Source organism: Stylophora pistillata, chromosome 11 (assembly GCF_964205215.1).
Source record: "Stylophora pistillata chromosome 11, jaStyPist1.2, whole genome shotgun sequence".
In the NCBI taxonomy this organism is placed as follows: Eukaryota; Metazoa; Cnidaria; class Anthozoa; order Scleractinia; family Pocilloporidae; genus Stylophora; species Stylophora pistillata.
This window is the reverse complement of record NC_142529.1, coordinates 14,627,398-14,640,670: the sequence shown is the minus strand read 5'-3', so window position 1 is coordinate 14,640,670 and position 13,273 is coordinate 14,627,398. Positions and strand designations below refer to the sequence as shown.

The 13,273-nt window shown below is 36.2% G+C and overlaps 2 protein-coding genes across 3 annotated transcripts in view; one reads left to right on the top strand and one right to left on the bottom strand.

Annotated features, from left to right (window-relative positions):
• Positions 1-13,273, top strand: part of LOC111319115 (inactive tyrosine-protein kinase 7) — a 344,836-nt gene that overhangs the window by 131,005 nt on the left and 200,558 nt on the right. For both annotated transcript variants that reach the window (XM_088739650.1, XM_088739651.1), the window contains exon 2: positions 1,518-1,688. In XM_088739650.1, coding sequence (XP_088595776.1) covers positions 1,518-1,688 — 171 coding nt within the window. The remainder of the gene's footprint in view (positions 1-1,517; positions 1,689-13,273) is intronic.
• Positions 1-13,273, bottom strand: part of LOC148720188 (matrilin-1-like) — a 208,818-nt gene that overhangs the window by 65,134 nt on the left and 130,411 nt on the right. The window lies entirely within an intron of this gene.

The window sequence follows — 13,273 nt, the reverse complement described above, 5'->3', positions numbered from 1 at the left end:
ACAGTTAATGTGGCTGGTGTGGTCATCCTGGGGAGCATGGGAGAGCTGCAGTGTAACTCGTGAGGGTGGATTACAAAGACCAGTGCACAGTTGAACTATTCCCTCTGTACAGTGGGGTGGAAGGGATTGTCAAGGACCTACTCTCATGTTGCAGCACGTATAACTGTCCAAGGGAGAGTCAGTAGTCAGTGTTTTATATCTCCCATCCACAAAAACCAAACAACGGAAAATTTTCAGCTTTACAAAAAAAGGAAACAAGAAACTAAAAATTACCAAAAATGCTGTGACAATGAAAGAAGTGTATTAACCCAAACAGAAGTAATAATTTATGCGGTAAATTAATTCCTCAATAATTTTTCCTACTTTTAAATATGATGAAAATGTCATAAACATGTGGGGTGAAGCAGGTTTTCTGTTTAACATGCGAGACAAACATGCTGCAACACTTCCTTCTGGTGTTATTATAATAACAACCTCTTGTTCTTTTTATGGTATAAAAATTGTGCTTTGCTTGTAGCCAAGTGCAGTTTTTGACTGTTTATTTTTTCCAACACCAGCCATCGGTTATTTTTATGAGCACTAATTTTTCAGGTTAAGGTGCTCCTTCCCCTTTTTTGCCAATTTACGTGATTTTCTAGATATTAATGTGCAGGATTTGTAAGGTTTTTTACTATATGCTGGTATTTTGATTTGGTATTAAGCTAAAGTTTCTTTCTCACCTTATTTTCTAACAGTAATTGGCGGTACAGATATAATTATATGTCATTTGCATGTTGGCAGGCAGTTTTGCATTTCAATTGCAGAACTGCCTAGAGCATATTTAATCAGTTGATCTTGTCAACCACTGATATAATGATAGTTTATGGTGACTGGTCATCCTTGGGAACATGGGAGAGCTGCAATGTAACTTGCAGGGGTGAATTACAAAGAGGAGTGCTTTGTTGTACCATTCCCTCTCTACAGTGGGGTGGAAGGGATTAACAAGGACCAACTCTCATGCTGCAACATGTATAACTGTTTAAGGGAGAGTCAGTACTCAGTGTTTTATACCTCCTATCCACCAAAACAAGACAGTGGAAAAATTTCAGCTTTATAAAAAAGGAAACAAGAAACTAAAAATTACCAAAATTCTTGTAACAATGAAAAAGGTGTGTTAACCCAAGCAGAAGTAATCATTTGCATGGCATTTCCTGAATAATTTATGTGATTCAATTTTTTTTTAAGTTTTCCTGCTTTTAATATAATGAAAATGTCATAAACATATGGGGTGAAGCAGGTTTTCTATTTAACATGTGAGACAAATATGCTGCAACACTTCTTTCTGGTGTTAATATAATAACAACCTCTTGTTATTTTTATGGTATAAAAATTGTGCTTTGCTTGTAGCCAAGTGCAGTCTTTGACTGTTTGTTTTTTCCAACTTATTCCTTACGTTTGTTTGATTTGGTTCCAAAGTTAAAACGACAAGCAGTCTAGTCATGTTAAACTGTTAATCATTTTAATTAATTTGATGATAGTTGATGGTGGTTGGTCCTCATGGGGGTCATGGGGGAGGTGCAGTGTAACTTGTGGTGGTGGATCACAAGGACGATATCGCAGCTGTACCAATCCACCGCGAGTGTGGCCTGGAGAGGATTGCCAAGGACTTAGTCGCATGAACCAAACTTGCAACACAAATCATTGTCCAGGTAAGAAGAGTGAGTAATCAGTGTTATGCCAGCCATCTGTTATCTTTATGAGCACTAATTTTTCAGGTTAAGGTGCTCCATCCCCTTTTTAGCCAATTTACATGATTTTCTAGATATTAAGAGCATTAATCCGTGCAAAAATCAAACATTGTATGGCAAAGTTAAGAAACTAAAATTTGTTGTTCTTTTGCGTACAAGTAGCCTTTAGAAAGTAGACAATTGTTGTGCAGTTTATTTCCTTAAAAAGTTATTTGCTTCCGAAAAAATGGAAACATTTCGTTTTTAGTCCTGGGATCAATTTGGCGACACCGAACAGGTTTAAAATAGGTCATGATTCACTCAACTCGCGTATCAATAAAACTGCGCTAGAGAAACCTATCACAGTTCCAAGTTATTGTACAACTTTTCATTGTCCAAACACCGTGATTTCATAAGGATTAGATTGATTCCAGTATTCAAGAGAAGTCAAAAGCTTATAGCTCTCCTGTGTTGCATAAAACGGTAGGCAAAAAACAATGATAATTTTTAGCACGTGCCTTTGCTCAGAATGTTGTAAGATTACGAATGATAATACTAGAGTTGATGATCTTTCAGAATATGTATAGTTTAGTTTGGGGAAATGAATTTGGAATTTTTTACAATTTTTTGAAATTCGTGAAGAAAGACAAAAAATCCCGCCATCCTGTTGTGTACTTGTGACCATCAAGGCATTGATATAATAAGAATTAACACGACTCCGATGCATATATTAATTGAAAGTAAATATAATAACCATTACTCAAATATGATATTCTTAGCTGTTTATATATATAAGTCCAGAGTTTCAGTCTGTTTTGCCGTTTTCTTCATTCTGCGGTCTCTGTAAGTTTGACATCTGCACCGCCACTTTATGTTGCAGCTCAATAAAAATGGATGCTCCTGAAAACGTCTAAACTTTGCAATTTGTATTCCTTGTCTGCTTGATACGACGTGTTGGTGTTCTTTGCGACAAAATTCATTAAAACACTGATTGAGCCGACTATATAGATTGTATGCAAATTTGATTCGCTTGAATTTATAATTAAATTAGCATAGAGGCCAAACGAGCTTGAGTGACAGCTGAATTTGTTCATGGAGTGGGGGGGAGAGGAAGTATGTGGTCTTTCTCTATAATGCATTACTTTAGGGTAGCAGATTTCTCTTTAGATTGCTGATAAACTATTTTACCAAGAATTTATCTTTCTTGTTACTTACTTTTGCAGAATCGAACACCTCAATTCTATGTAACTAAATTAACATCATTAGTGCATGTTTTTTTTCCCACGTGAGCTAAATAAAAATTCTAAATTTAAGAAAGACAATACTTTGCGTGTATAGTCAGCAGTTCACAAATTTATCATATTATAAAGTCGCGCTACGCAAATTACATAAGGTAAAACCGTCGAGACCTCTTTCCTGTTTTGAACTGATTTGATTGAAAACTCCGGAACAACAATTGTCAAAAACAAAAGAAAAGAGACAGATGGCTTAGAGACCCAATCTTAACCATTGAGAATACCTTATCCGTATCAATTACTGTCACGAATTCTTGCTCAGCCTGATATGCAAATTTTGTGGTGCTTTGTGAGCAAGACGTAATTTACATAGTCTCAAAACGGTCCACGGTAAACTGCATGGGAACACATGCTTGAACTAGTTGGCTTTATTGTCAGCCCTTTTATGGTTTCCTTCAGAATTTTCAGAAAATTTGTAGTAACAGTATAAAGAGTACAAATGTGAAAAGTGAGCTACGAAGAATTCATTGAAAACTAAGCCGGTTTTGATCGAGGCTGCAGCGGCGGGCTCAGTTCTCTGTTCATGATAAACCTCACGAATGAAATTCACCAAAGGGTAAAATGAAGCACTTTGAAAATTTGAGAATATCATATCCCAGTTGGGGTCAGTATATTTGCATTGTTGTTTACGCTTTTTGAGTTGCCATGATTTCTAAAACAAAAACGATTTTGTTTTTGGTAATGGTCACGTATACACAACATGGCGTGATTTTAGGTATTTCGTTGACGATTTTCAACAAATTCTTAAAAATCCCACTTTCCTTTCCACAAAGTAAAATTTACATTTACTTTGAAAGATTGTTAACTCGGGTATTGTCATTCTTAATCTTATGAAATTCTAATCAAAGGCGCATGCTCAAAATTATCCTCACTCTTCGCCTACCGTCTTACGTAGCATGGGAGAGCCATAACTTCTTTACTTCTCTTGAATACACAGATAAATCTAATGTTTAGGAAATCATGTTGTTTAGACCATGGCAAGTTATACAACAAATTGGAACTATGATGGCTTTTTCTAGCAAAGCAGTTTTTGACAAGCGAGTCAAGCGAATCATGACTAATTTCCACCCCATTTGCACGCATTTGGGATCACCAAATTGTGCCTAAGGGGAAAATGGCTTCCATCATTTTTCTCAGGAACTAACAGATATTTCAAGGAAAAAACTGCATGGCATTCATATACGGAAAGAGTGCCATATAACCCCAAACATTAATTATGCATTCCACTTCTTTGTATTTTATGACAAAACTTTAACAACAAAGTCTACTAGTCTGAATGCATAATTAATGTATGGGGTTATCTGGTACTCTTGCCTTCATATACTTACTAAAGGCTATCTATATGCAAAAGACGAGTGAATTTGATTTTTTCAGCTTTGCTGAGGATTTGCAATTTTGTTTGATTCTTGCACGGATCTGCTCTTAATGTGCATGCAGTAGTTGCTATGTTTTTTACTATATGTCGATATTTTGATTTGGTAAAGTTTCTTTCTCACCTTATTCTTATTTGATACAGTAAAAAGGTTGAATGAATCAGCAGTATATATATATATATATAATTATAATTATATGTAGCGGTTATAAATTAATGACAGGAACTATTACTCTGACTTTCATGCAGCTTGCGCTGCAATCGTCAGACGGTTTTTGTTTCTTTCAAACCGTCTGACGATCGCAGCGCAAGCTGCGTGAAACTCAGAGTAATGGTGGCACGATCTTCCTGTCATTAATTTATAACCGCTATTGAAATGCTCTGCAACCCACATCAAGCACTTTTTCACAGCCACAACTTCTCCTAGTCTGTTTTTTAATATATATATGTATATATAGGCGACCTCTGTAACATATATATATAGGGACCTCTGTAAGAATTTTTTTGTTGAATCTATATCATTTCTCAGCTTTCAGACGGACAAAAATTACACCATTCACTCTAGACTCTCTTGTGATTCTAAAAATGTGATTTACTTGGCTTCTTGAAAGAAATGTCGCCTGCAATACGTGGGATCTACTAGTACCGACTTTAAAGTTAGATTTCGAAAGCACAAATCTGCTATGCTCACAAACAAAACAACTTGTGAAGTAGCGATACACTTTAACTAAACCCCACACACCCTGGACGATTTTTCGTTCCAATGCATTGATCAGGTACAGGCCTCCAGTGGCTCTGAAGAGATCGATAGGCTTTTAATCACAAAAGAGGCTTATTGGAGTGCTCAGTTGTTCTCTTTGGCACCCCATGGCTTGAATAAAAGAAAGGAATTTCATTCAAAAAATAGAATTTGCTATAAATAATTAATTTTCCATCTTATATTAGGAACTACTAATTGATCGTTCAAAGGCCCTTTTCTTGGATTTTTTCGGCCCTTTTAAGGTGTGGATTGGGCTCAGAGGCCCTGCCAAGGGATCTTATTATGATTAGTATCATTTAAGGGCCCCTCCAGGGATTTTGCTGCTAATTTGCCCTTTCGGGCTCCAAAGGCCTTGTTTTGGGATTTTGTTACGGTTTATAGTTGTAGTTAAAAGTGGGCCTCTCCCTTTTTTAACTTGCCGCATTGCTTCTTTGCAATTGGTTACGCCACTCATTTTAACATATTTAGTATTCTTATCTCTTAGTTTTTAGGGTTTGTTTCTTGTATTTTGTCCATTGCTTTCTTTTTAATTAGGTTTCTTGTTATCTTTTTATTAGCACCAATTCATTAGTCGTTATCTATAATTACGTATTCATTAGCACTTCGATCTTATTTAAAGTGCCACTATGATCAAACTTTCGCATTGCCTTTTCTTTTCACTTCTGGAAACTAGAAGTAAGAAACACTTACCATGCCAAGTTTAATCGCAAAATTCTCACGGGAAGTATGATTATTACAACCTTGTTTTTCGTTTTTGGTCGCCTGCCATTACTCAATTCAAAACTGGCCGAGTGTGGCAAAAAGAGTTGGCACTAGTTGGAGCCTTTCGGAAGTGACGTCATATGCACAGCTCAACCTAAAAAACGTGGCTAAATTTGTATGCCATTTGGAAGAAGAATTCGAGGAAGAATACATCTTATAAAACGCCTAGAATTTCCACTGTGGAATCTCTCACAACACACGAAGCACGATGCGAAAGTGTGCATATGACGTCACAGGTCAACTCATGCGTAAAACCGCTTCATGCGTAAAACCGCTTCATGCATAAAACCGTTCAGTCGCTGGCTCTCGGTTGCGTGCTGAGTAATAGCGGACGGGTTTTTCGTGAATTTCGGCCAGCTATATATCAAGGCATATTTCGCTTCCATCGACCTAAAAACTACCGCATAGTAAAATTCTAAACATATTAACTTGATTGGCGCTAAAAAATGTCAAAACCAGAGAGTGACAAATTTTCGTCGTAGTGGCACTTTAATGCTCTCTTTTTTTTATTTCAAAAGTTGTAGATATCTGAAGAAGGTCTCGGACCGAAACGTTTTTTATTAAAATTTTCTATATTTTGATGTCAGAAGTTGTCCATCCTCGCAATTTTTTAAACTCTCTATATATAGATATATATATAGAGTGTCTGCACTGCACTGACGTGTCAGTGTCAGTGTCTGCACTGCACTGATGAGACCCACATAGGTCGAAACAGTGTGCACCCTGACTGCAGTTAGATAGCTCTCGCTTGGCTTTGCCTTTTGGCTACCTTGCGATTGAGCACTCTACACTGGGGTTGCCATGCACTTAGCCTTTGGGCGAAGCTCATCACCTTAGTTGTGATTTGAGCAATCTCGCATGGCAACATGCCTGCACTTGGTCCCACAAGTGTAGCGCCCAGGCAATGGTTTATTCCAGAGCTTGGCCCAGTGTCTGCACTGCACTGACGAGACCCACATAGGTCGAAACAGTGTGCACCCTGTCTGCAGTTATATATATATATATATATATATATATATATATATATATATATAGGAAGTCTGCAAGTCGATTTTCGCGTGGAACAGTGCTCAATACGTTGAAGCAGAGCAGAATAAATATTATGAGAGGAAAAAAGGACGTAATGTAGTTACGGAAATGTAGTTACGTCCTTTTTTCCTCTCATAATATATATATATATATATATATATATATATATATATATATGTCATTTGCATGTTGGCAGGCAGTTGTTCATTTCAAATACAGAACTGCCCAGATTTCCTCGTGCCTCATTGAACGAGCCAATCCAAGTTCCTTTCTCACCTTACTCTTATTTAATACATGAATGAATTAGCCGTATGCATAGCATTTGCTAATTGGCAAGCAGTTGTGCATTTTAGAGCATATTTAGTCAGTTGATCATGTTAACCTCTGATACCATGATAGTTAATGGATTTTTGGAGATAAAGTAATAATTAATCGTTTAGCTTGTGGAATTTTGGCAATTTTCTTTGAATTATGTGATTTTTCATGAATTGTGCGATTGGATACGATTTGAGGTCGATTGTTCGAAATTGCAACATTGCGTTCTATCAGGGTCTCCGAAATGAGAACTAAAAATTACCAAAAATCTTGTAACAATTAAAAAAAGCGTATTAACCCTGAGGCAGAGGTAATAATTTACGTGACATTTTTTCAGTGATATATGTGTTTTAAGTTTTTTTTAATTTTTTCCTGCTCTTTATTAGAATGAAAATGTTGACTAGGCTAAGTAATAAATCATAATTTCGGAAAACAAAGTAATCACAGTGTCTTCTCCCGGAGGCAAAGTTTGGAGTTGTTTCTCATCTGCTTGTTGTTGAAACATTGTCAGTCAATGGCGGTTGGAATGAGTGGAGTGCTTGGAGTATCTGCTCAAAAACAGTCAGTGGTATACAGATAAGGTTTAGAGAATGTTCTAATCCAGAACCAGCATATGGCGGGGAAAACTGTGATGGGAACAGAGCAGTTGTGAGACAATGTAACAACATATCCAGCTGCCGTGAAGGTAACTCATACAGATAGTGAAATCAGTGTGTGTGAATTGTAATTATATGGTGCAATATTTATGGAAATACCGACATCAGAGTGTAATCTTTGTTGAACCCCATATTTAATGGCTAATTTCTTTAAAAGCCTTTGCCTTTTAAGTTACTTCATAATAGATTCACCTTTTCCAAAATTATCATTAACATTACAGTGACACTTGAATATTTAAGTTCTAGTCATTATTAATGTTATCATTATCATTCTCACACCTATTATAATCATCAGGATCGTCATCTTTATTGTTTTGTCTTAGCATCCAATCCCATACATTATGTCTTGCAAATGTTTTTACTATTTTAATTTGGTGTCATCATTTATATGCATTTACCACTAAATTTTCTTGAAAATTACTTCTTAAATATTCCATTTCTTGTTGAAATATAAAATGTCTGATGCTAGCAGTATAAATTAATATTCAGCTTAAATATTCAGTTTCTTGTTGAAATATATAATGTCTGATGCTAGCAGTATAAATTAATATGTTTTTGCCATGGGCTAGTGATTGTTTCTAGACATCTACACCTAGAATTGGAATTCATTTGAAACTGAGTGCCTATCTAAGGGAATCATTCGCATAACAATTAAAACATGTAGAATGAATTAAGAAGGCTATTTAAAACAGACTTGCAATTTTGTGTTATTTCTTCCATCAGAATTTCCATTGCGCTTTACAACGGAGGGGAACCCATCAGTTGGCACAATGGAAATCTACACAAACAGCAGCTGGCAAAAGCTTTGCATCAGTAACTGGAATAAAGCTGAAGAAGATTTGATGTGCATGGCAATGGGATACTCTAACAGCAGTTACTATGGAAGATGGTATGAAGACAGTGACAATGAATCAGAGACATCTATTAACTACAACTGCACCACCATTCTGACAAAATGTGGAGAACACTTCTCAAACAAATTGCAATTGTGCAAAGGTAATGATCAATTATGCATTTTGGACTCTAGTCATATCTGCTTCAGTCTTCTACATCGCATTCTAGTTGCATGGTACCCTTATAGACTTGATCAATATTTGAGGTGAAAGACCTCACTAAAACATTCTTTCTTGCTTTGATCAGTAATAATGTAGTAGCCTTTTTCACAAAGATTGCTCTTACTGTTAAAAATATCACAAATTAAGAAAGAAAATTTGACTGTTTTGTGGGATTAATTTAAATTGTAACTGAAGATGTAAATAAAGGCCCAAAGATGATACCCAGACAACTGCCTATCAAAGAACCCTTCAACCATATTGGATATCTTAACCTGTTTGGTCACACCTTGACTTTTTAAATTTGTCTATAATCATGCTATCTCCCTCTTTTATCCATATTTTCAATCTTTTTCTTAATTTACTACATAATTAACATACCTTCACTAATTTCTCAATATTTTGTGACTTTATAAGTTCCTGTTCGCTTGAATGGTGCAAATGTAGAGTATGGTGGAAGAGTGGAAGTATTTTACAAAGGAAAATGGGGGAAAATATGTGCCAATGGATGGGATTTCAATGATGTCAAAGTTATTTGTCGTCAACTTGGCTTTGAAGAGGCTCTTGCTGAATTCATTGGCTCAGACATAGAGGGTGAGAACATTACTACTGTAATGTTTGATGTTTCTTGCACTGGAAACGAGGTAGAACTTGCATCTTGCACTCGCTCTGATGGAAAGTTGCATGTGCCAGGTCAATGTCAAGGAGATGACAAAGGTTCTCAAGCACTGTGTCAACCAAGTAAGTAAAGTATTTATAATGCCCAGATGAAAACTCCTGAACATGACCAGTTACTTGTTTACAGTGTTTGCAACAAGGATTAAGATACTAATAGTTTTACAATCTATAGCTAGCTAGTACCAAAAAGTTTAAACAGAATGAACTTATCATTGTTCTATTTGAAAAAATTTCTTTCAGTGAACAAACAAGTAATGGGGAAAAAGGAACTTTTCTTTGATATTGGTAGCAATGAAAATCTTCACTGCGCAATACTTAACAAAACCAGTTTTGCAATGTGGATTATTAATGGTAAAAAGATGCAAAATAGAACTTCTCCTTCTGAGAGGGTCAAGACCAAAAAAGATGGTGAGCTGGTCATAGAAAATGTGCAGTTGTCTGATGGAGGAACTTATGAATGCCGCAGATTGGAATATGTTCAGTATTACACAGTTTATATTAATGGTAGGTAAATGGTTTTTAACATACTGAGAAGGCCTTAATTTTAGAGTATGTTAAAATACATGTAACTGTACAGTAAATGTGACCAGCATTCAGCATATAGACAAAGTACAGACTAGGCGACATTTCTTCAATGCAGCTACAATTTGGTAAGTGGTTGTCCTCATTGTTTATTCCAACAGCAAGATTCACTGAAAACACTCAAGGCGAGCAGAGCCTTACTGCAGACATGTTTGGAATTATAAACTGTAATGCTGAAGGAAAACCACCTCCACAGATAACTTGGAGCAAACAAGGAAGAAATTTATTGCTTAATGGGGGAAGATTTTCTCAAATGCCCAGTGGCAGTCTACACATTGATCCTGTTCAACCTGAAGACAATGGAACATACATTTGTACCATGAAACAGAATAAAGGACCAAGTAGGGTCACAAGCGCACCTAAGAACATACTTGTGTCTGTTATAGGTAGGTGAAGCGTTGGCAAAATATAAAACTGTTAATTGTATCATTACACCATATTACCTGTCTTAAAAGTTGAGAATTTAGTCCCTAAAGTAGTGCAGTTACAACATTTAGTGCTGATAAAATGGGTTCTTCATTTAGTTTACTGAGGTTTAAAACAATCTTTGGCATTGTTCTTTTTTTGTGTGTAAGGTCTTTAATTTTTGCCAATATGCAATCCTGTAAGGTCAATAATCTGTTCTTGTTGTCCTTCAGCTGCAATGTTGAAATATATACAAATTAATCGAATAAAGCCTTACACTGCTGTAAAAAGTAGAATGTTTTAAAAATCCTAGCTTTCGCCAATCGGCAATAGCATCAGCAGGGAATATTTTTTTAAAAAGTAAAATGTTTTAAAAATCCGAGCTTTCCCCGATCAACAGCATCATCAGGAATATTTTCTTATCCCTGATGATGCCGTTGATCGGCGAAAGCTCAGATTTTTAAAACATTTTACTTTTTACATTTCAAGGCTTCATTCGATTAATTTGTAGATATTCCTGTAAGGTCATTTTATGTAACCCATGCATTTGTTTTTAGCTGTCTGAAAAATTTACTTCATCTGGTTATTGAAATTAGTCATGTCAAACTGCATTGTCCATTTTGTAGATTGATAGTAGTAACCCAAAAGATAACTGCTTTCTAGGAGACTTATGTTATGTGTGTATGACCGTGCCAATTTGTTTGAACTTTGTTACTTGTTTATTCAAAGTTCGACCAGAGGTGAATGTTTCAGGAGCAAGCAATCTCATCAGAGAAGGAGACAATGTGACTTTGACTTGTAAAATCATTCAAGGTCAGCCTCAGCCACAGATAACCTGGCTCAAGAATAACACATTGAAAGGAAACACCAGGTCTCTCTCCCTCGATAATATAAAAAAGGAAGACGCAGGACTGTACACCTGTGAAGCAAAAAATAGTGGAGGCAGTTCCACTGGAAATATATATATTACAGTTAAAGGTAAGTTTTTAGGTTTAAAACTGCATTTCCATCATTTAATTGTATAGACTGTGGCCTGTTGGATTCTGGAGTAATATCTCTGCATGGGTTCAAGGGTTGGCAAGTATCATTGTGTTGTTTTCTTGAGTGAGGCAGCAGTACCTATACATTCATACATACTGCTCTCCATTCGGTTAGCATGTCCACATTTGTCAACATAAATTAACTTTTAAATTTCAAACTCCAAATCTACATAGTACATACAGTGTGTTTGTAGTACTGGTTAACCGTGCAACATAATGTGACCCACCACAGGATTTCCAGCATAATGGTGATGGCACGGGCACACTATTTTAGCACGGTACACAAAAGAAATTTTCGTTAACACAGTAGCAGCGTGTCACAATGCACTCCTGATTAAAATTTCTTTTGTTCCATATAAACAATGAACCGTATTTAGGTTAAACAAAGAAGCGTGTTAAAGGGTGCGAAAACAAAAGTCGTGTTATGCCGTGTCATATTGCACTCTGGTGTGCGAAATATCACGCGTGTTAACTGACACCGCCGAAATACGTTTTGGTGACGTCACAGTGGTCAGTGGTCATCAACATTAGGCTGCCAAGTGCTTCCATGTGTTTGTGGACTAGTTCGATGAAAACATCGGCCTTTTGCAAGGTTTTAAGTCGGAAAATATCCATGATACTTCTCCTTGTTTATTATGGTTGATCCTTTGAATGGGTTTTTAATACTAAAACCACGTCTTAACAAATAGCGGTACAGGGCAGTCATTTTGTTTGGAGTTTTGTGCTGTTTGCTGACTTTAGCTGGCCGTCGTTACGAAGTGCGATCGTGGTTCGCCAGTCGCCCTCGCCTTCAGAATACTCAAAAACAGCGATAGTTATCCAGACAAAGCAAGAGATTAGTTCTGTAAGATAATTTTCCAGCGAGTCTGAAGACTGGTTGGATTTTTAAGTGTTCTTAGCATGAAGCGATACACGTAATTATTGAGTTGCGAAAATATTCACACTCACTTTGCGCCGACGTGCGGTGCCTTTTCATTTTGGAAATCATTCGCTTGGTTGAGAATTTTACTTTTCTAGACTGATTTTTCGCCATTCCACCTTTCTGATTTACTGTGCCTTTAAGAACGGGTGACCGTAACGCTCGAAACGTCAGCTTTTGTAATCGTTACGGTTGCCAATTTACCATTTCAACTTTGTTGATAGATCCAAATTAAAATATGAAAACATTTGTTCATTTCATATACTTGCAGTTTTATCAACAACTTATCTCTCATGAACAGAATAACGCCTGACTTAAGCTCATACAATGGTGATGTTTACAAAGGGAGTGGAAATCGAAGAAAGTTTGATTTGTTTGTATTTGAGACCGTCCAGCATGATTGGTTCATTTACAATTTATCTTGAATTAAGTCTTTATTGATATTAATCGATTGTAGATCTCCATTACTTGTCTTTGGTACGTTTGCTTGTACTTGTTACTACAACTGCTACTTTAATTTCCCAAACAGCGGTATTTGTTTTACATGAAAGCATTTTCAATGAAACCCACTTTATTATTATTATTATTATTATTATTATTATTATATTTTTATAACTCAGTCATTTGAAACTTTTACAGGCACATGTATGTTTACCTGAAGTATATTCCACTACCTTGCATGTGCATTGCATTAATTTATGC